Below are 26,348 nucleotides of genomic sequence, written 5' to 3'. Positions count from 1 at the left end.
ATAGCGCTATTACATATTCTTGTTAGTACTTTCAGTAGGGAAAGTTTTTATTTATCATGGGTAACTTCAGATAACAAGAGACTGTCTACATAATATCTAGATTTAATGGGAAACCTTTCATTTTATTCTGAATAGTTGATTTGTAACAAAGCAGCCTGAAAGTTAAATTTTGTTATCTCAACTTCTTTTTTTCTCTCTGTGCTTCAATTTGGATAATTTTTATTGCTACATCTTCAAGTTCTCTAACCTTTTCTTCTGTAGTTGTTTAATCTGCTGTTAATCTCATCCAGTGAGTTTTTCATTTCAGATCTTGTGTTTTTTTTCTTCTGTAGAGTTCTGTTTGGTTCTTTTTTGTATATTCTCTTTCTCTCCTCGTTGTTCATGTATTTCTCTTATCCAGCACCTCTCAACTGAGTTCCCAGAGAATTGAGTCTAATGCCTTATCTGTTGTGTGTAATGAATTAACTTCTCTTCTCTGCATCTAGAATGGTTCTAGCTGTGTACCATCCTCGGGAGAATTGAGAATCTAGTTCCTCAAATAGCTTTCTGTAGGGCGTAATTCTCTTGCAGAGCGCTGGTTGAAAAAGGCTGCTTTGAATATTCGAGTCTGGTTATAATAGTCTTAACGTCCTTGTCCTCGCATCCCATCATCTCTATAATTTTTGGATCTGTTTCTAGCGACTGATTTTTCTCTAGTTATGAGTCAGATTTTCCTGCTTTTTTGCATGTCTAGTAAGTTTCGATTGGATGCTGAACATTGTGTATTTTATGTTGTTGGGTGCCTAGATTTTGTTATCTTCCTCTAAAGATTGTTGGGCTTTGTTCTGGTAGTCAGTTAATTTACTTGCAGTTCAGTTTGGGCCTTTCAAGGCTTGTTTTTAAGCTTCATGCAGTCTCAAGTAGCTTTTTTCCCAGGATAGTTTAGCTCCACTGCTAAGGTGTTGTGGCCCTTCTGGGGTCTCTCCTGAATGCTCTGCATGATCAGTGAGGACTCTCCAGTTTGGCTAGTGGGAACTCAAACAATTCCCACGTCATGTGAGCTCTGGGGAACTGTTCTATTCACAGTTCCTGGGTCATTCTTTGCCCAGCCTGGAGTTTCACTCTATACATGTGTATCTTAATATTCAGCAAAGACTCATTGACCTTATGCATATATTGGAGCTCTTTTTCCATGTAATTCTCTCCCCTCCAGAACTTTGTCCTGCAACTTTCAGCTGCCTCAAACTCCCTGATCTCCAGTATCTGTCTTTTCAGCTCAGGGAAGCATTGTGCCCTGCTTGGAATGCCCTATCTCCTGTACAGTCTGGAATATGCCTCCAAGCAGAAAGCCAGGGCAATCTTAGGGTTTACCTTACTTGTGTCTCTTCTATCAGGGATTGTAGTCCTGTGCTGCCTGGTGTATAATGTCTGAAAACAGTTGTTTCACATATTTAGTCCAGTATTCTGATTGTCTAAGGTAGGAGCGTAAATATAGTTCCTGTTACTCCATTATGATTGGAGGCCGAAGTCTCTCCCATTTGATTTCCATCATAAAATCAGAGGAGCCTTGAAGCCTCTTAATCCTTGACTTGAAATCCCTTCTCACAAGAATGGCCAGCCTTAAGGCATGAATAGTCCTTATCTGTGTGGCCATTTTTTTCTCTTAGCTGGGGGGTTGGCAAACTGTTCTGTAGAGGGCCAGGTAGTAAATATCGTCTTGGGCTTTGTGGGCCATATGGTGTCTGTCCCAGCTACTCAACTCGGCCGTTATTAGCACTGAAGCAACCATAAATAGTGTATAAACGTATGAATGTGGCTGTGTTCCAATAAAACTTTATTTGGGGAGACTGAAATTTGTATTTCATATCATTTTCATGTCATGAAAATTGATCTTTTGAATTTTTTTTCAAAAATTCATTTAAAATTGTAAAAACCATTCTGTACAAAAACAGATGGCAGACTGGATTTGATCTATGGGCCATGGTTTGCCAATCCTGTGTAGCACATTTAGCATTTGAGGGTACATTCCCAACTTTAGAATCTCTTATGTCTTTATATATGTGGAAATTCTTTGAAACAAGATTTTCTGAATTGATAGTCATGAATTTCTGTCCTAGGAATTTTCTCCCTATATTGTTTCTTTAGGGATTTATAATATTTCAAAGTTGGACATTATGCCCTATTGACATTCATCTTACATTGATGATTCTTAAAATTTGAGGCTTCAGAGTTTTATAATATAAATTGGTCCCTTTATCATTTTCCTTTTAAAATTTGATGTGACAAGGTTGTATATACTTAAAGTCTAGCCTGTTCCTGTTCTAACTAGCATCACCACTTGTTTTAATTTCTTTCTTTTCCCGTTCTTAATACATAATGGTCCCATTGAACAGATAACTGGCAGGTAAACAAGAGGAGATGATGAGAAAGTGGTTACTTTCAGTATCACTTGATCACTTAAGGATATTTAACCAGTGACTGCTTATAAAGTTTCAAAGTACTTTTTAGAAAGAAGATATTTTAATTTGAACAGATTTCTTTGTGCAAGGCTTTATTCTCTTTATCTGGGGAAATGGATAAACGTGGAGCTTTTCTTTCCTACAAATTATTCCCTGCCTAGTGGAGGAAGATTAAGAGTGACAAAAACAAATGCTGGGCAGTAGAGTTAAGGCAGAGTGTGAGAAGCATGCAGAAAGTGGCCAGATCCAGCAGAAGTGATGGTATATATATATATATATATATATATATATATATATATATATATATATATGAGCCTCTTAATTAGAAGTGGTAGTTTAGCTGGAGCTTGGCGGATTGGTGGGATTTGAGGTGGGAAGGAGAGGAGAGGAGAAGAGCGAGGTGGCGGAAAGCTGGGAAAAAGCCTGGGCAGAGGCACAGAGTTGGCAGAATGCAGGGTGTATTCTCGAATTGGAACCTAAATCTAAAAGGATTTTAAATGCATTGGGAAAAAAATCATAATAAAGTAGACCGGGCTTGGTTGTGGAGGGCTTTAAAGAGGATGGCCCTTCTGTATATAATGGGAAACTGCAAGGAGTCTGAACAAGGAGCACCTGGACCTAATCTAGGCATAGTATGAATGGCAGAGAAGTGCGATTTAAGGAAGGCTGGTCAGGTACCAAATGGAATCTGTCCTCTTTCCATTTGTTCTGCCACTTTTGTGTAAGCCTGTCTGATCTCACACCCAGGTTACTGCAATGGCCTCTGAAGTAGTCTTTTTGTTTCCATTTTGCCCTTACAAAGCTGTTCTTTCAATGCAGCCAAAGGGATCTTTTTTAGACCATAAATTAAATGTTACACTGCTGCTTACAATCTGTCATCGTCTCAATGCATTTGGACAAATTCCAAATTCCTTACCACACTGTACAAGGAAAGCCCCTGCAGGGTCTGTTCCTCCTGCTTCTCACTTATGCTCGAACTGATTTGCTTTCTTACACCCTAGAACATGCCAAGGCTTTTCCAAATCAGTTGCTTCAATTAGCTGTGCCCTCCTTTTGCTCTTGGCTTAGATGCCACCTCCTCAGAGAGCCATCTTAGACCACCATTCTAATACCACCCTGGCCTGTATTTACTTAGTGACACTTAACCGTCTGTGGTTGTTTTGTCCGTCTTGTCTGACTTGCACCTGAGTGTCATGAGCTCTGTGAGGGCAGAACCATGTCTAAGGTGCAGATTGCTGTACCCTTGTTGGCTGGCATGTGCAGAAAGCCATCTGAAGCATGAATAGGAGCACTAGCGACCCTCTTGTGATGGAAACGCGTGGTGATGGTGGCAGTTACATGCGGGCTTAGTCCAGGAGGCATTTGGGAATGGGGAGTGGAGCTCAAAAAAGAGGCTAGGACTACAAGTGCAGATTTGGAGTTTATCTTTTGTGAGCTAACGATTGAAGAGGTGGGAGTGGAGTGAAGCAGACGGAGCGTTTGAGAGAAGGTCCAAAGGTAAAACTTTGGGGGAAAACGAACATTTGGGGGTAGAAGATTAAAAGGCAGCAAAAAGCCAAGGGAAGCAGCCAGAAACTGGAGTGAACTAGGAGACCATTGTCAAGGAAGCCGAGGGAGTGGTAAAAAGCGTGGAGTGCTGTGCAGGGGGTGGGGGAGTAAGGGGCAGCAGTGATTGCTTAGAGGTTGTTGATGAATTCGAGGGATTTGTCTCAGTCATCTGCTGTGGGAACCAGGTTACAGTGGGTTGTGGTGTGATTGGAGGGCAAGGAAGTGGAGGAAGTATGTGTGGGCGACTATTCTGAGAAATTCTGTGGCAAAATCAGAGGGTGATGGGGCAATTACTTTGCTTGATAGGGTAGGATGTTAGAGGAGTAAGAAAAAGAGCCAGTGCAGGGCGCTTAATCACAGATATGTAGGTATACAAGGCTGGAAGCAGATCTCACGTGTAGATACTTAAGCATTTGAGAGATTCAAAGTGTACAGTGTGCAGGTTGGCCTTCCTTTCTGACTGGAGGGTGGGAATGGTGTAGCACTTCTCAGATTATCTGAGGTGAAGGGCTCATTTAAAAAATTTTTCATCTCCACTATGTGGAATGATACTTTTGCTAAATGTAATTTAAAAAAACGAACTATTAGGGCCGGCCCCATGGCTTAGTGGTTAAGTGCGCGCTCCGCTACTGGCGGCCAGGGTTCGGGTCCCGGGCGGGCACCGACGCACCGCTTCTCCAGTCATGCTGGGCCCGCGTCCCACATACAGCAACTAGAAGGATGTGCAACTATGACATACAACTATCTACTGGGGCTTTGCGGGGGAAAAAAAAGGAGGATTGGCAACAGATGTTAGCTCAGAGCCGGTCGTCCTCAGCGAAAAGAGGAGGATTAGCATGGATGTTAGCTCAGGGCTGATCTTCCTCACACAAAAAAAATAAAAATAAAAAATAAAAATAAATAAAAAATAATAAAACGAACTATTAGGAAAACAATCATACTCTCGGATATCGGGGCAATGTCAAATTACTGTAAAAGTTTCTGAACACTTGCTTTCAATTTCCGTATCTCATTGTAGGATGGTAACCAACAGTTTGTGGATGTTCTCAGCCTGCAGATCTCTCTTTGAGTAGCACTAATATAGTGAGTGAGGAAGCAGATTTGGGTATTTTTCACAAGTGGTCCTTCTGACTTCCTAGATAGGCTAGTAAATTCCAGCCTAAGATCACCCAGTAGGAGTTGCATGCCAACAGTAGAAAAAAATTAAGACTCTACTTTTCAAAACTCCACATGTTGTAAAGGAGTCAGTAGTCTCAAATAAGATGTTTGCCCTTTTCCCTTCTGTTAATACTTAAAATTATTTGAAGTAAAGGAAAACTGTTTAAACATATATCAGTTAAAATCTGAGTACTAGTACCTTAAATATGAGAACTATTAAAATATGAGAATTATTACCAATCAATTTTAAAGCCAGGAAGTAGTTATGAACGTATTCTGAGTTTTATGAATAATTTAGAGCAATATGAGAAAATGTTAATGAATGCTGTCTTAACGTTACAACGTGATGAATGTTAAGGGAAAAGTCTGAAATTGCATTTTGCTCTGATGATAGCTGGGCAAAAGTATTGCATATGTATTTTATTTGTCAGGACATTTTCAGTTATAAGTGACAGAAATGCAACTCAAGCCAGCTTCAACACAAAGTGGGCATTTACTGGTTTATGAAGAAGTGAGGGACTGGTGGGTAAAACTGGCTTTCGGTGACTCCCACGTCAGGATACCATCAGGACTTGCTTGCAAGATGAGAACTGGCTGAATACCATCAGGACTCTCTTGCAAGATGAGAACTGGCTGAATTGTGGAGGTGGGGTAGAGAAATCCCTTAGTGTAAGAAAGCTGTGTCAAAGCCTGAGGCCAGAAAAGGTAAAATAACTGGCCCCAGCTCTCACAGCGACTCGGGTACAGCGGTGGTTGAACCCAGGTTCCCATGCTTAAAATTAACCATTATATGACTTCTGCCTCTCTGTCCTGCAGAGTGTATAAAACCTTCTGAACCGACAGGGTTTCTAAGGCAGGGACACTGTTATTTAAATGTGGCATTTTAGTATAGATCTTTTGCTCACAGATTTCAAAGGATTTAAATTGACGAATTATCTTCATGCTCGTTAGCATACAGTTTGTTGCAGCATCTCACTCATTTGCAAAAAGGACTAATTTATTTCCATTCATTCTCCCTACTTTGGGCAATATGAAGAACAAAATGAATCGTTCTGTTATTAAGATTAATAGCACCAAATAACCAAATAGTGGAATATCTATGTCTTCCTTGATTCTATGTTGTAATTAGGGATTAAACATTTATATTTAGTCTTATTTGGACAATAATGTTCATTTCTTTAGGATATAAATATTTAATTCTGGGGAAAAAGGGACCAACTATACATTCCTGGTACATTTTAATATTTAATTCCTTTAAACTATTGCTTGAAACTTGTGGGCTGTATGTTAGGTCACAGAAATAATTTGACATGGAGCATTTTTGTGTATTGATATTTTAGCTATGAACTTGACCTGGACTAAATTTCTGGAGAATTATAGTCATGTGAGAATGTGTAACATCCCCTGACTTCCTGGAAGAAGTGTACAGACTTTGAGTATGCCTAAAACATGTTTAATACACAAAGTTCAAATTAGAAACAGCACAAAATATTTTTAAATTTTTTTAATTCTGGGTCTGAACAAACCCAGGCTTTATTCTCATTTGTTACAACAGATTTCCTTCAAATAATGCAGTGACAAGGTGACAGGTGAGTGACCTAGTGTCTGGTTTGGGAATCTATCCCTGAACTCACTGTCGTCTGAAAATGTGGATGTAAATTAGATTACAAATGGTTTGTTTGGCATTGATAAAAATATGTACAACAATTATAGTTGTTCTTGATGTGGCAGTTTTTACTGGGAGTCTTATGATCTGTTTACTGTCTTAAGTGGAAGTCCAAACAAATTTCATTTTTGTAGTAAAAAGTCTTTATTTTCAAAATGATTGGTTAGCCAGAGAAACTATAAACCACCTAACACAAGACTTTGGTAAGAGATTTGACGCTTCTTATAAATTCCCCCTTGCAAATAAACAAAAAAAAACACTTATGTAACAAGAAACATGTTACCCCTTTCCAGCCATTAACCAGTTACCTAGTTTGAAGTCTCCAAAATTAGGATTAACAATGTACCCAATAGGGACCAAATACGAACATGAGATACTAGGGTGGCTTGTCCGTAGAGGGACTTAGGAATCACTGTCTTCTGGACCTTCATTGTGCATGGGTAGAGAGTAAGCACGCCTCCAGATAGCCAAGAGTAGTGTTGCGAAAGTGGGCAGATTCAGTATCAGGACTTTTTGTCCAGGTAGAAAATTAAGCCTCTTATTTCTTTCTATTATGCTCCTTTGTGGGGGGAGAAAGCAGTTCACTTAAGGGTTAAAAAAAATAACGTCAGGAACAAGTGAAACCTCCAGAAAGCTCAGGGATGTGCTAATAATGGCCCCTCCAGAATGAGGGAGCAAACGCTTATCTTTTGCTGAATATGATTGAGGCGGATAACAATTGTAAAAAGACCCAACCTCCGAAACTGAATTAGTTTAAAAACACAAAAGACAGACCCAATGAGTTTTTTATTGAACAGTCTCTCTTGTGTAAAGAAAATAATACAGATTCAAGACTATAGCATATATATGTTGTGTTTGGAAATATCCCAATGTGTTTAATGCAAATTCTTAAAGTAGTGTATTCAAAGCATTGTATGCGTCTCATCCATGACACATATTTGGATTAAGCATAATAAAGAAGGCCTGCGACAGAAACAAGACAGTCATTTTAACAGTAAACGAATGAGTAAAAACCGCTGACGTACTGAACTCAGTAAAATGTCCTTTTACACGAATCCTTGGTAGTCAGTCTCCCTGAATTTGGTGTGCTGAGTGCTCGGAAGGGGATGGAAAAGCCTGACCCTTCATATGGTTGTCAGAGGACCAGAGCTGGTGTGGAGAGCTGATGTGTTTTCGACTTCCCACCAGATTTTCTTGCCCAGCTTGATTCTGTAATATTCCTTTCTCTCTAGATTTTCGTCTGTCTTGGTCTCTGAAACACTATTTCTCTCTACATATAAAATTTTATGACTAAAAAAATCTTTCAAAGTACAGAGATAGTATTTTTGTTGAAGGAATGGTTTGGTGGGCTGCGGACAGACTTAGCAAAATGTTTGAATAACTGAAAATAACGTTTTCTTGTTAGAAACTGGTTTGAAAATTTAAAAGTCTAGATGTGTGTCGGAAGATTTTTAAAACTCAGATTTGGGACTGCTCGATAGGCCAGTTTTGCTGCCTTGGCCTTGGTTCTAGTAAGGCTCTAGTATCAGAAGGTTCATAAGGCTGGCTTCCTAGGAGAATTGTGGTCAAAAAAAAAAAACAAGGGAAAAGTATTTTCTGGAACTTAGTACCTTTTGCCTTAGGTGTAAGAATTGGTTACCTTACATTCAAATAAAGCAGCCATCATCTCTTTACCTTGGGGCATCAGGAACCAATATTAGGGGGTGAGATAAATGTATTCAGAATTTCTTAGTGAAGGAAGAAAAGCCACCCAACATCAATGCTCCTTTTGACATCTGCCAGCTCTGTTTTCCCCAAAAGATGACACGAGACTCGACAAGGGACCTAAAGTCCCACTAAATGAAAAGAGATGGGCAAACAATAGTTTCCTGCAGGAGCGAGCAGCAGGCCAAAGACAAGAATGAGGGGAATCTGCTCTCCATCTGATCGGGGAGTGTTTCCTCCTTGCTGTACCCTGGGACCGAGACACAGAGTCATTTCCAGACACAGTGGCCTCTCCATGTGGAGGAGGCCAGGGTCTCTGTCCTGCTGCCCAGGTGGATGCTCCAGAGGGACAGGTTTCCATTTAGTACAGGGTGGCTGACACTACTCACTTCTGTGCTGGACGAGGGCCGGCTGAGGATGAGGGAGCCCCACTCAGCCTGTGCTCACCAAGAAGTGTACAGAAAGGATGTCCATGGCGTCCACAAGGATACAGGGTGAACCACACTGCAGAAATGAAAACTAGTGTACACGATTTAATATGCCTTAAACAAACAAGCAAACAATCCAGCCATTGGTGACTCTGTGGGACCTAGAGTGCAGCCCCGGAGAACTTGTACCCTTGCTAACATGGGTGAACGTTGCATGCTCTGATCTCTTTCTTGTCTTTGCAGCTGGTAAACTGGGAGCTTTTGAACCTCTTCTTTACAGTCATGTAGCGTTCCTGAATCCCGCCTCCACACAGTTTGGTGCATTCCGACCAGGCCGTCCATGGGCGCATCCTACAGCCTGAAAGCATGAGAAGGCCTGGTTAGGCCAGCTGAAGCTGGGGACAGAAAGGGATGCAGAGCTCTAGTGAACGACTGTCCAGCTTGGTTGTCTGGGCTTCTCCTCTGCTCTAGCATGTAGTGATTTTGTTGAATTAAACGGTTAGAGTACTTATTAGGGACTGTTAGCTCATATGTGATAGACGGCAAAAAATGGCCATAATACTTTGCAGCTCTTCCCATCCAGGGACAGAGTCTTTTTCTCCACCTCTTCAATCTGGGCTTGGCTATATGACTTGCTTTGGTCAATGGGACATGAGCAAACACGGCTTGAAAAAAGCTGCTGGGAACCCTTCCACCACCATGTAAGCAAGCCTGACTAGACTACTGGAGAGGCGATGTGGAGAGAGGCCCCAGAAATGCAGGTGAGGCTGGTCTAGACCTTCCAGCCCTAGTTGAGCCACCAGTTGACAGTAGCCACATGATGAGCCTAAGCTAGGCTGCAGAAGAATCATCCCGCTGAGCCAGCTCAAGTCTCTGACCTATACAATCATGTTAATAAAAGACTGTTTTGGGTGACTTGTTAATGCAGCAGCCACTCAAGGAGCCATTAACCACTTTCTCTTATGCTTTGCTCCCCTAAGCACTTAGCCTCCCAAATACTAAGTAAACTTATGTATCTATTATTTTTCCTATGTAGATAGACGTGCCTTTCTCAAAGAAAACTTCCCTGACCCCAAGAGATTAGGTTAGATCTTTTGTAAAAAAAAATGCTTCCATAGTGCTGTGTAAATTACTCCTTTGTAGAACCAATCGCATTTATGATTATTCAGTGAATGTGCTAAGTTTCATGGCTTAGTGCCTGCCTGGGACATAGTTGGGCGTGGTGAATGTTTGTTGACTGGCCAACTGACTACCCAGTGCAACACACAACATTTTGATATTTGGAACAGCTTCCTAATGGAAAGATAGTAAACTGTCAGGTAGCTTCTCGTATCTGCATTTCTCTCATCGTCCTAGGTGGAGATGGAATGTCTTAAGGAAGAGAAAAGAAGAAGGGGTCATTTGAGGTGCACATTTTAAAATAGAATACCCATTAACCTTCCCTTTTACACGGCACCCTCACCCCCTCCAGGGAATCCAAAGAGCTTTGATGGGCCTGTACCCAAGACTGAACCATGCATCTTCCCAACTCAGTGTTTCCTCGGGTTGCCAATGATATTGCACTCTTGGCTTGGAGCAGCTTATTCAGCAGTGAAGCCCTGGGGAGGAATTTTTCTTAAGCCCTGGAAGACTCTGAAGTTATGCTAGAGGAGGGGGACACATAATCTCTCTCCTGTGCTACAAACAAAACATAGCTGGCCTCTGTGCCTCTGTTTTTACCACCTCCCAACCACTCAACACAGGTCTGTTCAAGTCACTCTCTTGCTTAAAACCTTCACCTGCAGAATCAAGTCTCAAATCCTCAGCAGCCACTAGACCTTTTATGGTCTGGTCCCTACCTCTCCATCTTGGTTTCCTGCCTCTCCCTTCATACCGTGTGCTCCATCTGCATCCCATTTATTGATTGAACATATCTTGCTCTTTGGTATCTCAGTGCCTTTACAATTACTATTCCTGCTGCCTGGGATGCCCTTCTCTAACTGGCAAACTCCCATAAGTTCTTCAAGACCCGTTGTAATTTTCCCTGCTTTGATATCTGTCTGAACTCCAGCCTCGCCCTTGGGAGCAATACCTGGGAACTGCTCCCCATCGGACTCTTCCCTCAGCTGCTCACTCCGCCGGCTCTCTCGGGCCTCCCTCCAGCGCAGCTTCTGGAGGGATGGATTTCGGAGGCACTTCCGGATGCGGCACTTTTTTCGCTGCACAGTCTCTGGGCAGGGTGCGCCTCCAAACTGAGGCTCCATTTGGATCATCCGGGTTCGAATTATGTGGCCTTTCCCACATGACTTGTTACATTCCGACCACTGGGACCACTCGGTGAGCTCACAGTCAATGGCTGGCAAGACACAGATGGGCATGAGTGTATCTCATGTCTGAAACAAGATACGGTCACTTACACTCTCTTTTGAACATCTCAACACCTCAATATCTCAAGCCTATGAGAAATGCAAAGCAGGTGCTGTTATACCATTTTACAGAAGAAGAAACTGAGGCTCCAGGAGGCAGACTGACTTTATCTGGCCCACATGGTTGGTGAGCAGTAGAGGCGAGATTGGTGCTCAGGTCATAACCCACATTCTATTGCCTCTCTATGACTCAAGGGCTTTGGGGGGACTTTGAAGATGTGTTCAGAGCCCATTGTCCTGCTCTGTAAGCTTCTAGAATATTGTCAAATCAGCCTCAAGTGGCACAGACCAGCCTCCCACAGTCCCAAGGACCCGGGTTTTCTGAGGGAAGGCACCGCTCACTGGTGCCGTTTTTCAGAGATGACCCCTGGAGACCAATACCAAAGACACTGTAGCTTTTGCAGTGAGACCTAGGCAGCTTCTCTTGTTCTCCGCACCATCCTGGGTCCTATCATGGCAGTCTGTGCAAGAAACACAGGAGCCAGAAATGGGAAATTCAGTAGAGAAGGGAATGGAAGCATGAGGTGTCTCATGGTTTATCATGGTACGAGATCCAGCAAATTCTTACTAAGCCAGCATCTCACAAATGTGGAGGGGAAATAACCCATCAGTCTGATTCTCAGGATGTGTCCTAGGGAGGCAAGTGTGTCCAAACTCTACTGGCTTTGCAAAGCGAGGGCTGCTGGATCTAGGAATACGCATTTTGTTCAATAGTTTGAGGCCTTTTCTCCCTGTGGGAGCACAGTCAGCTTTCTTATCTGCGAAATGGGCATAATACTATTTTTCTCATTAGGCCGTGAGGATTAAATGAGACAATACTCCCACCCGGTTCCTGGCCCACACTCAGTGCTCCATAAATGTTCACTGCCTTCTCCCTTCATGCAGTGGACCCTGTGGATATAAAGAGTTTTGTTTAAGTTGGTAACAGCATCTCAGTCAGAAGGTTCTGGAGCCTCAACTCAGATGAGCTGACTTGAATTTGGGGTCAATCTTAGTTATTAAAAGCCCAGGCTTTATTTAGTTTAGGCTTTATTCAGTCTGGGTCATCTCCACACATGACTTGGTTTAGCTAAAACAGCTCGGGAACTGTAATATGTAACATCAGATTGAGGCCTCTACTTACTTGCCAGGGCCAGTGCTCGGCACTTGGTACCAATTACGTGGTTTAATCCTCAGAGCAACCTAGGAAGTGTTGCTCTGCTATTTACAGATGAGGAACAGGGATGCTAAGGAATCTGCTGAAGGTTACGTAGCCAGTAAGGGACAGAGCTGGGATCTGAACTCAGGCAGGCAGCCGGATTAATAACAGGGAGAGGGGGCATGAAAGACTAAAAGTGCATTTCAGAGGAAGCCAGAAAACAGATCACAGCAAGTGTGTCTGACTTCCACCACCAGAAAAGAAGCTCTCCTGGAAGACTAGCCAGAAAAACTGGCTCGCTCTCCTTGGAGATCAGTCCCCTGTAATAAACACAGCTGATCACAGAGATTAGGGAGGAGGTGGGGGTGGGCAGCGAGCTTTTGAAAGCTTGGCTTGTTTTCTTGCTGGCTGGTTTTCTTATCAGGGTTGCAAGGGTACAGGAGTCACTGACTTAGTGACCAGCCTCTGGTCATGGGTATATGGTCACAGAAAGGAAAAAGAGAATTAAAAAGCTTGGAAAACCCATGGGTTAGACAAGCCTCTAAATGGGGGAGGGGGTGTGAGAGAGAAAGAACTAAGTTTATCGAGCCTTGTGCTAAATGTTTTCATCTAAGTCTCCCATTTAGACTTCACAGCAACTTGCAGTTTGTGTGTTTTGTAGATGGTAGTGGGACCCCCATTACTAATGAAGAGATTGACTGAGAGTTTAAATAACTTTGCTAACACAGAGGTCCAAACACATGATCTCCCAGCAAAGAGTTGCAGTCCCCAACCTAGCAGTCTGATCAGCACACAGGGCTGGTTCACAGGAGGGAGAGGGGCTGGGCTTCCAGGAGCTCCAGGACTTACGGCATTCCGGCAGCATGCACTTCTCCACCTGCTCCAGCTCCTCGTTACAGTCCCCGAGTTCGGCCAGAGACTTGAGCATCCGCTGGCGGGTCCGCATGCCCTTCCCACAGGTCACGCTGCAGTCGCTCCACTCGGACCACGGGGACAGCAAGCATGGGATGGTGTCTAGGCCAAGAGCCAGGTTTGCCACTGAGAACAGGCTCCCTTTGCTTTCTTTGATCTCCTTGTGTCCCCCACCCCTGTCCCCTGCTCTGGCCCCTAGAATAAAGTGAAATTGACTGACAGGTTCGGATAAGAGCGAACCGCACGGAGCAAGAAGTCTCGGCAGACCACTGCTCTTCTCACTCTCCTGCATCTCCCCTGGCCCAGCTGGTGGTCATGACATGACATCTGATGTGGCCCAGTAATGTGGATGCACAAGTCCCCACTTGAAACACCACTGGGGGTCTGAGTAGAGTCTTCCTAGAGACAGAAACACCCCACATGCCCAAGAACCATGCCTTAAAAGATAGGCTCAATGCTGCATTTTAGACACTTTGGTGCTGAAATCCCTGGAATGTGTATGTACTTGCGTGCATGTGTGCATTTGTGTAGTGATGTGTGGGCCTATGTGCATTTGTGCATCAAGTGGTGATTGTAATGCTCGGTGGGGCCAGGCAAGTCCAAGGTAGAACATGAGTGAGGGGCCTATGATGCCCTAGGGAATGCACATCCTGCCTATATCTATTACCCCCCAGCTCCCCCAAAAAGATACTTTTGGGTCCTACACACAGCTGCAAGTGAATTCTATAATGCTCTTAATGTCCCTCAAGCAGGCCACTCTCTCTGGGTCCCGTTGATCTCCACGCGCCTATGGCCCTCATCTTGCTCCCAGCAGTGCCCTGCAAGGACGATGGACCATATTTTCTCCCTGCACCTGCTGAGCCTGCGACCTTGATGGTGGTAGTAGTAGGGGGTGCTGTGGTCCCCCGTACTGTCCCTGTCCCCTTCCCCACGCCCACCCCCGCCCACTCACGGCACTCGGGCATCATGCACTTCTCCGCCTGCGACGTCTCGGCCTTGCACGTGGAGCCGTCCGCTGGGCTCATCTTGACCATGCGGTGCCGCCTCTTCATGCCCATCCCGCAGGTGGCGCTGCACTCGTCCCACTCGCCCCACTCGGTCACCAGGCAGCTGCTGGGAGCTGGGGAGTCCCGCGGCGTTGGAGTCGCGCCGGCGCCCTGGGGAGCCCCGCCCGCCCGCCCGCCCGGCGCCCCCACTCACAGCACTCCTCGTTGACCGTGCACTTCTCCGTCTCCTCGGTGGGCAGCGTGCACACGGAGCCGTCCTCCGGGAACTGTTTCACGTACCTCTCGCGGGACCGCATGCCCATGCCGCAGGAGATGCTGCAGGGCGACCAGGTGATCCACTCGGACATGGTGCAGGTGGAGCCGTCTGCAACACACCGAGCGGACGCTGCAGCCCGGGCGCTGCGGCAGGGGCCCTGCGGCCGCGACCCGCACGACCCGAACTCCCCGAGGGCAGGAGTCAAGAAGGAACCAGCAGGCATTCAAGAGGAGTTAGGCAGTTGAGGATGGAAGAGAACACAAAAGGTATAAATCTTTACAGCACGAATTTCTCTAAGAGAAAATGCCTTTTCCCAGGTGCATGGGGCATTCAGGAAAGATTATTCCTTATCCCAGGACCTTTGAAAGATGCTTGGATGGATAGAAGATGTTATATGTATATATGTGGTATAAGATACAATTTAATCTACATATAATTTGTAATAATCCATTTGTGTAGTCTAAGATGTATCATACATTTAATTAAGACCATTAAATAAAATTAAAAATTCACTTCCTCAGTCACTACACACGCCTCGTGCAGCTAGTGGCTACCATACTGGACAGGTGGACAGCACTGGAAAGAAATTATATATATTCTGAGATACGGCATAAGTTCTCTTGCTCAGAGGAACCTGAGACTTTAGTTATTGTCTAAAGCTGCCAGTTCTCAGTCTCAAAAAACAGATGAGAAAATTTTGTTTCTGAGGGTAGAGAGTGTGACTGGCCTTGGGATGTAGAAAGCTGAGGTCACACGGCGGATTTGTACCCAAAGAGCAGATCATACTAAGTGGCTACAGATGTCTCAATGCCTCAGTTGAGGCCGGTAACAGAAGAGAAAACCCCAGCTGCTAATGGGGAGCAAATTGTGGGGAAGGGAGTAGGGAGGGAGTGTCTGTGTGTGCCAGGAGAGGGGGAGGCAGTGGAAGAAGGGGGAAGGCATATAACCAGCCTTCTGAGTTGATATCTTGAGCTATATCCGGCTTTGCTCCCATCAGTGGTGTTAGCATAGGCCGTGATCATGTAGGAGACACTCAGGAGGTTGGTGGAAAAGATAACTGAACCTCTCGGCATGGCTCAGTGATCCTATTTCTAAGGCTGTGATGGGGGTGCTGCTCTGGGGGAAACATGGGGGTGTGTGTGTCTGTGTGGGTGTGGGTGTGGGTGTGGGTGTGGGTGTGGGTGTGGGTGTGTGTGTTTGCTTGCCTATTTCATTCTAAAAAAAGGAGATGGAAATGAAGTCATCCATCCATTTAGTCATGTCAATAAGGATTTACTGAATGCTTTAGTGGTATGCTCTGAGGTTAAGAAGATGTGTAAGATATGGATCCTGTTCTACTCCAGAGAGTGAGATGGGCACATAAACTGACAATAAATCTAGGTATTGAAAATATGACAACAGAAGTAAGCCCAGGGAATTGGGGAACATGGAGGAGAGAAAAAACTCACTCCTTCTTGGAGTTCTGGGGAAGATTTCACACAAGAGGGCACATCTGAGTGCACCTTTGTTGGATAAAGGATATTTGCAGGGAAGGTGAAGGGAACAGCTCACGCAAATGCCACTGTATAGAGTGTATATGTGTGTGGCATGGGGAGATGAAGCTAGAAAGGAGGATTGAAGTCAGTGTGAGGCCAGCCTCACATGCCCACAGGCTGTCACTTGCACGTGTGTGATGCCTACACGTTGTTATTTAACCTAGGGCCAGTGTAGCTAGACGGTGCTGGTGGTGCAGTAAGAAATCACAGCTGGAACTCAGCTGTTCAACCTAGGGAAATTCTGACACATGCTCCAACATGGAAGAACCTTGAGGACATTATGCTAAGTGAAATAAGCCAATCACAAAAAGACAAACACGGTACGATTCCGCTTATATGAGGTACCTAGAGTAGCCAAATTCATAGAGACAGAAAGCAGAGTGGTGGTTACCAGGGACTGGGGGTAGTGGGGTACGAAGAGTTAGTGTTTAGTGGGTACAGAGTTTCAGTTTTTCAAGATGAAAAGAGTTTTGGAGATGGACAGTGGTGAAGATTGCACAACAATGTGAATGTACTTAATGCCACTGAACTGTACACTTGAAAATGGTTAAGATGGTAAATTTGATATTATGTACCACAATAAAAAATTCTGAGGAAAAAAGAAAAAAGCAGGCACAGCCCAATGTGTTTCAGAACTGCTATTACCACCTGGGAGCCACACGGACTGGTGTGAGGAAGGACTGTTCCCGGTGGAGGGGGCAGTTAAAGACCTGAGCTTCCACTGCAGGCCCCAGGCAGACAGCTCCCCAGCCCCAGCCCCAGCCCCAACAGAGAGAGCGAGGCTCCAGCGTTCCAGGCCTGTCACAACTTCCTCCCTGCCTGTTTGTAGGAGTGGCCTGTCCATGGCAGGGTTCACCCCCCTCTGAAGTGCCTTATCGTAGACACAAACAGTTAACAGTGAACCACCCTGGGAGTGCAGCCAGGAGAGGTATTTAAGACTGTCCCCCAGGAAGAGCCAGAAAGTGAACAACCTGCAGTAGGGTAAACTTGCTTCAATTATCCTCAGTTTGGAAGTGGTTTTCTTCCTGCCGTAAACCAGCCCAGCGTATACATCCCTTCCCATTGCCTCACTGCACCTCCGAGACAGTTCAGATCAGAGTACATAGTACAGATCTGTCCAGGCAGAGAGAGGAGTCCTACCCTGGAAAGGAGGCAGCTGACCTTTGCACAGCAATCAGCTCAGTGTCATCTTGAGGCTTGAGCCATTGTGACATAGGCGGTGCAAGCTCATAGATCAAGCCTGACCGTGGAGCAGTTGCAGAGAGTGACTGAGAATTCCTGCCATCAGCCCAAAGGTCCTGACTCGAGGAAGTGAGTGCTCTGACGCGGGCTGGGGCGGGACGTACAGCAGGGCCCATAAATGATGCAGAATTAGGGCAATGGATCTAGATTCAATCTTGGCCCACCTGTTCACCTGCTTCATAAAAAGACTGGAGTTAAGGCCCAGAGCAGGCTGCTTGTTTGTAATTTGCCATAAGGTGTTTGTTAGCTCTGCAGTGATATTCAGTTCCAGGGCTGGGGAGGGAGGGGCTGGTCAGTCAGTCTCAAGAATTCTTTTGATGTCATAAGACATGTTTTGTGTTCAGAGCCCTCAAGACATTGTTGGAGATGGGAGTCTGCCCCAGGAGGACCCCACTGACAACCACAGTCAGGGTCCTGGTGGCCCACTAGGGGCGCTGCCTGACCAGGTATGAGGGGCCGGCGTAGCAGGGCCGACCCTCCCCTCCTGAGCTTCTGCCAGCCCCTCGCTGGCCTGGGTTGTCTCCTCACCTTCGTCACTGCAGCCCGGGCCCATGCAGGGCTGGAAGTCCTGGGTGTCAGGGCAGGGGACACTCAGGTCCAGCTGTGCCTTCAGCATGCGCTGTCGCATCCTCTTGCCTTTGTCGCAGGTGGAGGAGCTGCAGGCGGACCACGGGGACCAGTTGGAGTAGATGCATGTTTCGGGGGTATCATCTGGAAAGAGTAGGTGACGCGTTTTCCCTGGGGGCCTGTGGAAGCTGTGACTGGCCGTCTCCCCAGACAAGCTCATTTGGGGACAAGAAACCCCTGCTTCCTGACCAGCCTCAGGGAGCCTGGTGCTCCTGGGATGGAAGCAGGCATTTACTTCCCGTTAAAGATTACATTTTAGCATTCCACTAATGGATATCTAAATAACATAGTAGCAAGGCAAGATTCTCTTACTACCTCTTCCCCTCACACATGGACGTCTTTTCATTGCTGGTCCCTTACCTTGGCAGACACCGTTCCACACAGGTGGGGCATATCACAGGCAATTTGGGGAAGCACAGGCTTTTGTGGTGTTGCTGCTCCATCTCCCCAGTGACCCCACACACAGGTGTCATGATAAGAATAAGGGCAGCCAGTGTCCACTGGGCACTCGTTATGTGCCAGCATCGTTCTAAGACCCTTCCATGTCTTATCCCATTTGATCCTTATGACAGCTCTCCACGAGGCAGGTTCTGTTATTATCCCCATTTTACAGGTGAGGAAACCATGGTAGAAAGGCGAGCTTTTTGCCCAAAGACACAGAATGAGAGCCCAGGTTGTCTGGCTCCAGATCCCGTGAAGCCATGGCAGTGCTGCTCCCTCCTGACTGTAGGATCTGGGCCTCACTTTCCTCTCTGGGGACGTGATGGACTCACACCTGCCTCACAGGCCAGTGTGAGAATCAAAGCAGAGAGTGATCTGATACTGTGAAGCTATGCAAATACTATTTACATGATCATTTTAAAGGCCCAATACTGTTGAGTACCGATTCCAATGTCATGCCTTCACCAATTCCCTTATACTTTGTGCCTAGTCTTGGCCTTGTTTTGGGTTATTTCCCAAGCAGACATCCTCAAAGATGGGATTACCAAATCAAAGGATATAATATTTTTGTGGCTCTTAAAACATGTTAGCAAGTTGCTTTACCAATTTATGTTGCCACCTGCAACAAAAGAAAACAACATACCTTCATCTTTCTCTTCTGGAGCCAGGTCTGCTACAATATCATCAACATTGTCAGGTACAATGTTGCATTGTTCCCCCTGCAAAAGGAATTTTACTTGGAGGGCTCACATTAAAGAGTGGAATGTGTAGGGGAAAGATGAAGGAGGATGTAAAATCTAATGCCCACCCTGTATACAAATCCCAGACCACAGCAGAGTTCTGGGCCAATATTTACAATCTGATTGAAAAAGAAATGACAATAAAGCCATAGCTTTCTAGTTCCTGACCCATGGCAGACATTAGTAATCGATTATGGAACTCATGATGAAAGCTGTTTGCCTGGATCAAATCATTCAGTTAAGCATCAAACTCTACTTCGATGTTCACTTTGCTCATTTACATCTTATGAAACAATTTGCATTCCTGGGAGACCCAGGAATACCATATTCTGGAATATGCCAGGGAGTCCATGATTCTAGAGATTCTAGGGTATAGTTTCCTTGCACTCTTGGTGGGAAGGGTCTGTGCCAGGGCAAGCTCTAACCCAGTACCTTCCGGGCAATTCTCTCGATGACAACTCTGGCTACTTGAGTGATGGACCCGCCCTCTGGATCGTAAAAAGGACTCTGAGGATGGTCCAGACTGGTCAGGGGCCGGATTTTCTCCTGGGGAATTGTGGGCTTGTTGGGTGACTGCAGTGGGGAGAAAACACAGATACAGAGAGTGGGATTAAAAACCACAAAAGCGATTTTATTGTTATATGATCAGAACAAAAACATTGATAGGAATTTAACAGCAAGAATAACTACGATATATTTATGGAATTCTGTTCACACCATGTGTTGTGCATGGAAATCTGTAGATCTATCCTTTCAAATTCTCCCATGCACACGGTGGGATTATGCCCAGATGAAGAAGCCAAGTTTCAGAGAGGTCAGCCCAGCTAGGCAATGGCTGAGCCAGGCTGCCCTGAATCTTCCCACTAGACCAGGCATTTGTCTGTAGAGGGTCAGATGGTACATATTCTGGGCTTTGTGGGCCATACTATGTCACAACTACTCAACTCAGCTGCTGTAGTGAGAAAGCAGCCCCAGACAACATGTAGTTGGATGCCTGAGGCTGGGTTCCAAAACTTTTTTTGCAAATCAGGTGGTAGGCCCGATTTGGGCCACAAACTATAGTTTACCAACATCTATTCTAGATTGTTCTACACTGGTTTTCTGATGGCTCTAGATTTTGATGCACTGGGTGTGCTGACCACATCTGAGAAATATTGACATTTGGGAGAGAATCCAAACTCTGCCTGGCTGTCCAGAAACCTTCAGAATCTGGCCCAGAGTAATGCATGTTGATTTCCTGCTGTTCCCCATTCTCTCTCTCTGCTTCCGTGTCTGTTGCCTGCTGTTCCCTTGCTTACCTATGGACTGCGCTTTAGCAGATTCCCGCTGCATGCTCTCCCGGCCAGCTGCATGGACACTTCCCAGGGCCCGAGTCATACAGTATGTGAGGATGTGACGGTGGGACCATGCTGGCCTTCCCTACCAGGCTGTGAGTTCATCTAAGACACAGCCTGGGCCAGACTCACCTCTGTGTCCAGGACCCCAGAGCAGGGCTGGACAAGGAGACAGCACTTGGCAAGGTTTGTCACTCCCCACTCCAGGCACACACCTACCTCATAGGTCACCCCGCTGTCGGTGCCGGCGTCCCAGGGAATCAGGTCTTGCACCACCTTCTGGACCCAGCCGCATTCCTTGGTGCACAGATCCTCTGCGGACAGGCCCACGTTCCAGTCGGGACTGGGGCCCATCATGGTCAGGAAAGACATTAAGTGGCGCGTCCTGTCCACGGAAAATTCAGCTGAGGGTGCTGCTCTCCTGGAAACCAAAGACAGAGACCATTACATTAAGGGTTCCAGGGGTGCACATTCTGAGGGACATCTGGCCAGGCCATGGTTGAAGGATGAGAGGTGCAGAAAGAAGGGAGATTCTGTCTCCCACTGAACTCTGCCTTTGGCTGCTACAGGTTTACAGCCTTCTCTGTCCTGAGTCCACCCGTTGGCCACGTATGGAGAGAACCACATGCCGCCACTCTATCCGGTTGTAATGTATGCACAGCACGCACTATGATTTTGTATTTCCTTGCTTCTTTATTTGTCCAGCTGTTTATTGACTGTCATCTCTCACTGCAGTGTAAGCTCTGGGAAAGCACGGTCTGCCCCATTCATGGCTTTATTTCCAGTGCCTACAGCAGTGCCTGGCCCAGAGGAGATGCTCAGCAAATGCTTCCGAATGAATGAATGAACTAATACTTTGTGCTGTGTGTGTGCCCAGCTGTGCTGGACGTGAGATGAACTTTACAAATAAAAACTGCTTAACAGTGCCCCGAGCCTTTTCTTGTACATTCTCATTTAATTCTCAGAATAGACCTGGGGTAAGGATGATTGACTTCAATTGATGGGTGAGGAAACTGAGGCTCAGAAGGGTTATGTAACTTGTCCAAAGTCACAGACTGAAGTGGTGGAATGGAGACCACAACCCAAGTCCATGTTAGTTCAAGGTCAGTGTTCTTTTCATCATCAATTTCTAAATCCTCTTCCCTGCCCCTTCTTCACTCTGCTGAGATCTACACTGTGCCATCAGAGGGGGCGTCTCCCCAGCCTCTGCCTCCATTGCCCTCCAGAGGCTGCTCATAGCTGGGTTCTCCCCTGGCACCAGAGCTCGCCCAGAGCTGGCTCCCTGGCCGTTTCCTCCAGTTGATGAGCAGGGACCCTACTATAGCGCGGAGACCTTTGGCTGACAACCCCTGAGCTACAAGAGGCAGTTTCCACCTCCGTCTCCTCGTGTTGCTAAGAAGAGGTCTTAGGAATGGCCAGGGCTGTATGAGAGCAGTGGTGGCGGCCACCACGAGGCTGGGTTAGAGAGTTATAGTCACTCAGCACACACTTGGTGGCAGGCCCACGTTATTTTATTTTCCCCTCATGACAATCCCGTGGGGTTAGAATTATTACCTCACTTTGTAGAAAAGAAAAGAAAGCATATAGAGGTTAATGAACTTGGAGACACAGCTAGCAGAGGGCTGAGGTTTGAAGGCAGCTCTGCCTGAGTCTACACCGCAGGCTGCTAGTCGTGGGGAATCCTGGGCTGGGGACCAATGCGTCTGTTCAGTCCAGCTGGCAGCTGCTCCTCCTCAGCTGTGTGGGAGTCCTCGCGCCCCTCTGTTGCTGGCAGCTGCTTCTGGCTGTCCTCACCTGTGCCCCGAAAGTGATGACTCCAGACCTGGTTGGGCCCTGTGGAACTGAACTCCTTGGGCTCTGGCATGCCAGAGGGACTCAAGCAATGAGCAGAGAGGGAGGGAAGCCTGGGTGTGCATTCTGGCACCACCTCGTATAGCTGTGTATCCTTGGACAAATTACCAAACCCTTCTGTGCCTCAATGTTCAAATCTATAAAATGAGGATCTTTACATGTCTACTCTAAAGGATTATTGTGAGTGTTTAATGAGAGAACTTGCATACAGTACTGAGCCCAGTGCCTGGCACCTGAGCTATTATTACTGTTATTGAGAGAAGAAGCACTGTAGGGTCATATGGAGATCAGAAAAGAGAGAGGAGTGGTGGGAAGCCTCCCTAAGTGGACTTCACGGTTTTAGCATGATGCCAGTCTAGGTTCTGACACACGAGTGGGGAACCCGGCTTTGGCTCCCTCTCTAGCCTTCCCCGTCCCACCCCACCCACTACCCAGAAGCTCCCTGTGGCCCAGCCAGGCTAGCCTAGTTGCAGGTCCCATATGCACTTGCATCTGCTAGGAAAGCTCTTCTTCAGTGGTTTGCAAAGTGTGGTCTTTGGACCAGCAACATCAGTGTGCCCTGGAAACTTGTTAGAAATGCAAATTATTGGGCCCCACCCCAGATTTACTTACTCAGAGACTCTGGGTGTAGGACCCAGCACTCTGTTTTAATAATTCCTCTAGGTGATCCTAATGCACCTTGAGTTTGAGAATTATTGGTCTACTCATCTTTAAGCCTCAGGTCACGAGTCACCTCATCCAGGAGGCTTTCTGGTCTCCCAGGCGGAGGCCAGCGCCCTTGGTCTGTATTTCCACACACTCTGTGCAGGTCTCTGGAGCTGCCTTCTATGACTATCATCGCTGCCTCATTGTTTGGTCTCCCCCAACTAGTTGGGAGCTCCTTGAGGGCAGGAACCCTAAGTTTCACAGCTGCACCCCAGTCCCTAGGTGTCCAGTGGGCCAGTTGAACGAGTGGTAAGTGGCTGTAAGACGACCTGAGCTCCGCTCCTTACTGGCTACTTCCTAGCCCTAGATCGTGGGCAAGTAAGTCACTCACCCTCTCCCAGCCTCAGCGTCTTCATCTGACGTCGCCTCCCTGCAGTGTTGCTGTGAGGCTCGAATGAGATGCTTTATTAAGAAGCCTTTATACACTGCTCGAGTCCGACACTTACACAGTCTGCTATTTAGTTAGGCACAAACCAGAGGATTTCATTTCCTTTTCCCAGGCGTGCATTTTCTGGCATGTAGGTCAGTGGTGTTAGCAGCTTCTTTAAAGGCCTGGCTGCCACGAGAGCTGCAGTCTGGGGAGCTGCGGCCCTGCTCACCCAGGGACTAACAGGACATGGTCCAGGGCCTGCCTTGCAGGAAAAGCTGGGCAGAGAGCACTGGCATCTGGGCGGGGCTGCTTTACGCCCCAGCCCTCCTTGGCTCTTGGCCCCTTGGGGTCCAGCAGTGGCCTGGAGGCAGGCTCCTCTTTTGTTGCCATAGAGACCGATGCTCCACATATTACCCTCCCATCTCCCTGAACATGTGACTTTGGGTCAGGTTAGTTGTTCATACCCTATACCCCACGGGTGACACTATTCACCATGACAACCGAAGGGGACAAAAACAGCCTTACTCAGGAATCCAGAGCTGGAGAAACCAAACCACCCCCCGACCCAACACCCCATCCTGATATTCTGCCCAGCAGATGGATGTAAACATCTGAGAACCTCCTGTGTTTTGCAAGGCCTTATGCAAACTGTTCTCTGCAAATGCATTTTGGCCAAATCTGTTACCTGAGTGAGGTATCCTCCAGACCGCGGTACGAATTTCAAGGGGTAGGCTAAGGGCCTGGGAGTGATTTTCTAGCCTCTTCAGTTATGCCCTGCTCTTTTCTCTTACCCTGGACTGGAAACTTCGTCCCCCGACCCAGCTTACATAATTAGCCCTGCAGGAAGCACTTGCTGACCTCTCCTCAAATTGCTTAGGACCCCGGTGTACCTTCCCAGAGCAAGCGGAACTCAATGTCCTTGGAGTTCCCTGTTTAATTTCCATCTTCCCCATTAAGTTCCAATAGAGTGGGACCATTTTTGTCTTGTGTACAGCTATATCACAGTGCCTGGCTCAGAACTTGACATGCAGTGGATTCTCCTCAAATATTTGTTGAAATGAATGAATTAATCTAGGAAATGAATATGGAGCTCTTGTACTTCCTTTGACCTTCAAATTTAATTAAAAAAGCACCTCAAAGTATTTATTACCTTTATAATAAAAATGCTACTTAAAATTATGAAATGGATAGAATATATATGAGTTTTCTTTAGGAAATGCTAGCTATGACTAGAGTTCTTTAATTTGTCCAAACTGTAATAAAAATTCTTATTTATACTTTCTTGTATGCCGTGTCTTCCCATGTATGATATTTTGTTAACTAGATTTCATTTTTCTATCTGGATTTAAATTTTTATCAGTTTTCTAGCAAAGAGAGTTGATTTGGCCATACCACATAACAGATTATATTATAAAGCATGATAATTAAAATGGTGTAATATTTGGGATAAGACAGAAATATAAATCAGTGGCACAGATTGGAGATCCCAGAAACTTTAGATAAGGACTTTTACAAAATAGACTTCTCAAATTAGAGGGAAAGGAAAGATTATGCAATAACTGGCTTGGGTTAACTTAATTGCAACTAAAAAAATACAGGATTCACATCTTATATAATACACCAAAAAAAAAAAAAAAATTCCAGAGTTAAATAGAAAACAACCAGATCATAGGAAAAAAGCCAAGTTTTCAGATCTGTTAGAGAAATGTTAATTTTCTCAGCTTTGAAACCATAAAAGCAATTACAAAGGTGACTAATTGAATCAGACATCAACTAAAAACACCTGTGTAATGAAACAACCGTATTGAATTAGAGAGAAAAATGACATGTTGGCAAAAATGTCTCCATCTAGTGTGACTGACAAATATTAATATCTGTAGTATAAACAGAGCTAACTCAACTGTAAGAAAAGTACCACAGTCCCAATAGATAAAGGAAAGCTCACACCAGAAAAATGAAAACCAAATGAAGACATGGAGAAGTGTTTCCCTTTTTATGTTCAGAGAGGCAGGTGGTGTGTTGGGAAGAAGAAAGGTATATAGAGTCAGCTGGAATTGAGTCTTGGTGCAGACACTTATCAGCTGTGTGCAGGGGCTTTTACCCCACTTCGCTTTGCAGTTATGACATCTGCAAAACGGGAGCATCATCATACCTACCCCAAGGCTTTTTGTGAGGAAATGCCTTATCATTGTGACCGGCACGTAATAGAACTTAGTAAATGTTGATTTGCTTCTCATTCAACCTTTGTAAATAAAACTTCCAAAAACACCACAAAAGAAAAGATGTAATAAAGGATTTTTATGGTCCTTCTAGAGACGACTTATCGCCTTCTAAATTACAGATCCACGCCAGTGAGACTCAGGTCACTGCTGATTCAGGTCACTCATAGGCTGAGTTCTGTGCCCTCAGCATGTTATTTCAAATACCCGAAATAGAGCTGTCGAAGTTGCAGAAACTTAATACCGCCACTAGGGGGCGCTCGAGCTACGCACTAGGCTGAAGTCCCGTTTAGGGGGACGAAGGTTTGAGTGAGGTTTCCAGCCTTGGAAACAACCTGGAGGCACCGAGAGCTCCGGGTCCGTCTGGCGGATTAGATTTACCGCCCGCTCCTCTAGTCCAAGGCCAGTCTTCCTTTATAATCCTGAGGACATCGATGGATCCGGGCAAGTGCTACAGGAGGCAGGGAGGACCCTGAAACTTCCATCCCTGATCTGAGAGAATGATGCCTCTGGCCCCCCCAGGAACCATAGCTTTGTGTGATTTTGAGGGCACAGACCCCCCAGAGGCAGGATTTCTGCAGGGGGTGACTGTGTCCCTATTCCACTCTCCCCTCATCTGTCTGG

At 45.8% G+C, this 26,348-nt stretch overlaps 1 protein-coding gene across 1 annotated transcript in view; it reads right to left on the bottom strand.

The window, feature by feature from the left end:
- Nucleotides 1-6,677: 6,677 nt before the first annotated feature.
- Nucleotides 6,678-26,348, bottom strand: part of SPON1 (spondin 1) — a 249,381-nt gene continuing 229,710 nt past the window's right edge. The window contains exons 8-16 of the mRNA XM_058546026.1: nt 20,799-21,000; nt 19,678-19,818; nt 19,149-19,224; nt 17,966-18,148; nt 14,598-14,768; nt 14,350-14,517; nt 13,335-13,499; nt 11,014-11,277; nt 6,678-9,300 (exon numbers count right to left, since the gene is read on the bottom strand). Coding sequence (XP_058402009.1) covers nt 9,137-9,300; nt 11,014-11,277; nt 13,335-13,499; nt 14,350-14,517; nt 14,598-14,768; nt 17,966-18,148; nt 19,149-19,224; nt 19,678-19,818; nt 20,799-21,000 — 1,534 coding nt within the window. The 3' untranslated portion in view covers nt 6,678-9,136. The remainder of the gene's footprint in view (nt 9,301-11,013; nt 11,278-13,334; nt 13,500-14,349; nt 14,518-14,597; nt 14,769-17,965; nt 18,149-19,148; nt 19,225-19,677; nt 19,819-20,798; nt 21,001-26,348) is intronic.

This window comes from Diceros bicornis, chromosome 7 (genome assembly GCF_020826845.1).
Source record: "Diceros bicornis minor isolate mBicDic1 chromosome 7, mDicBic1.mat.cur, whole genome shotgun sequence".
NCBI classification, from domain to species: Eukaryota; Metazoa; Chordata; class Mammalia; order Perissodactyla; family Rhinocerotidae; genus Diceros; species Diceros bicornis.
The sequence above is the reverse complement of the archived record's forward strand: the minus strand, read 5'-3'. Positions and strand labels throughout refer to the sequence as shown.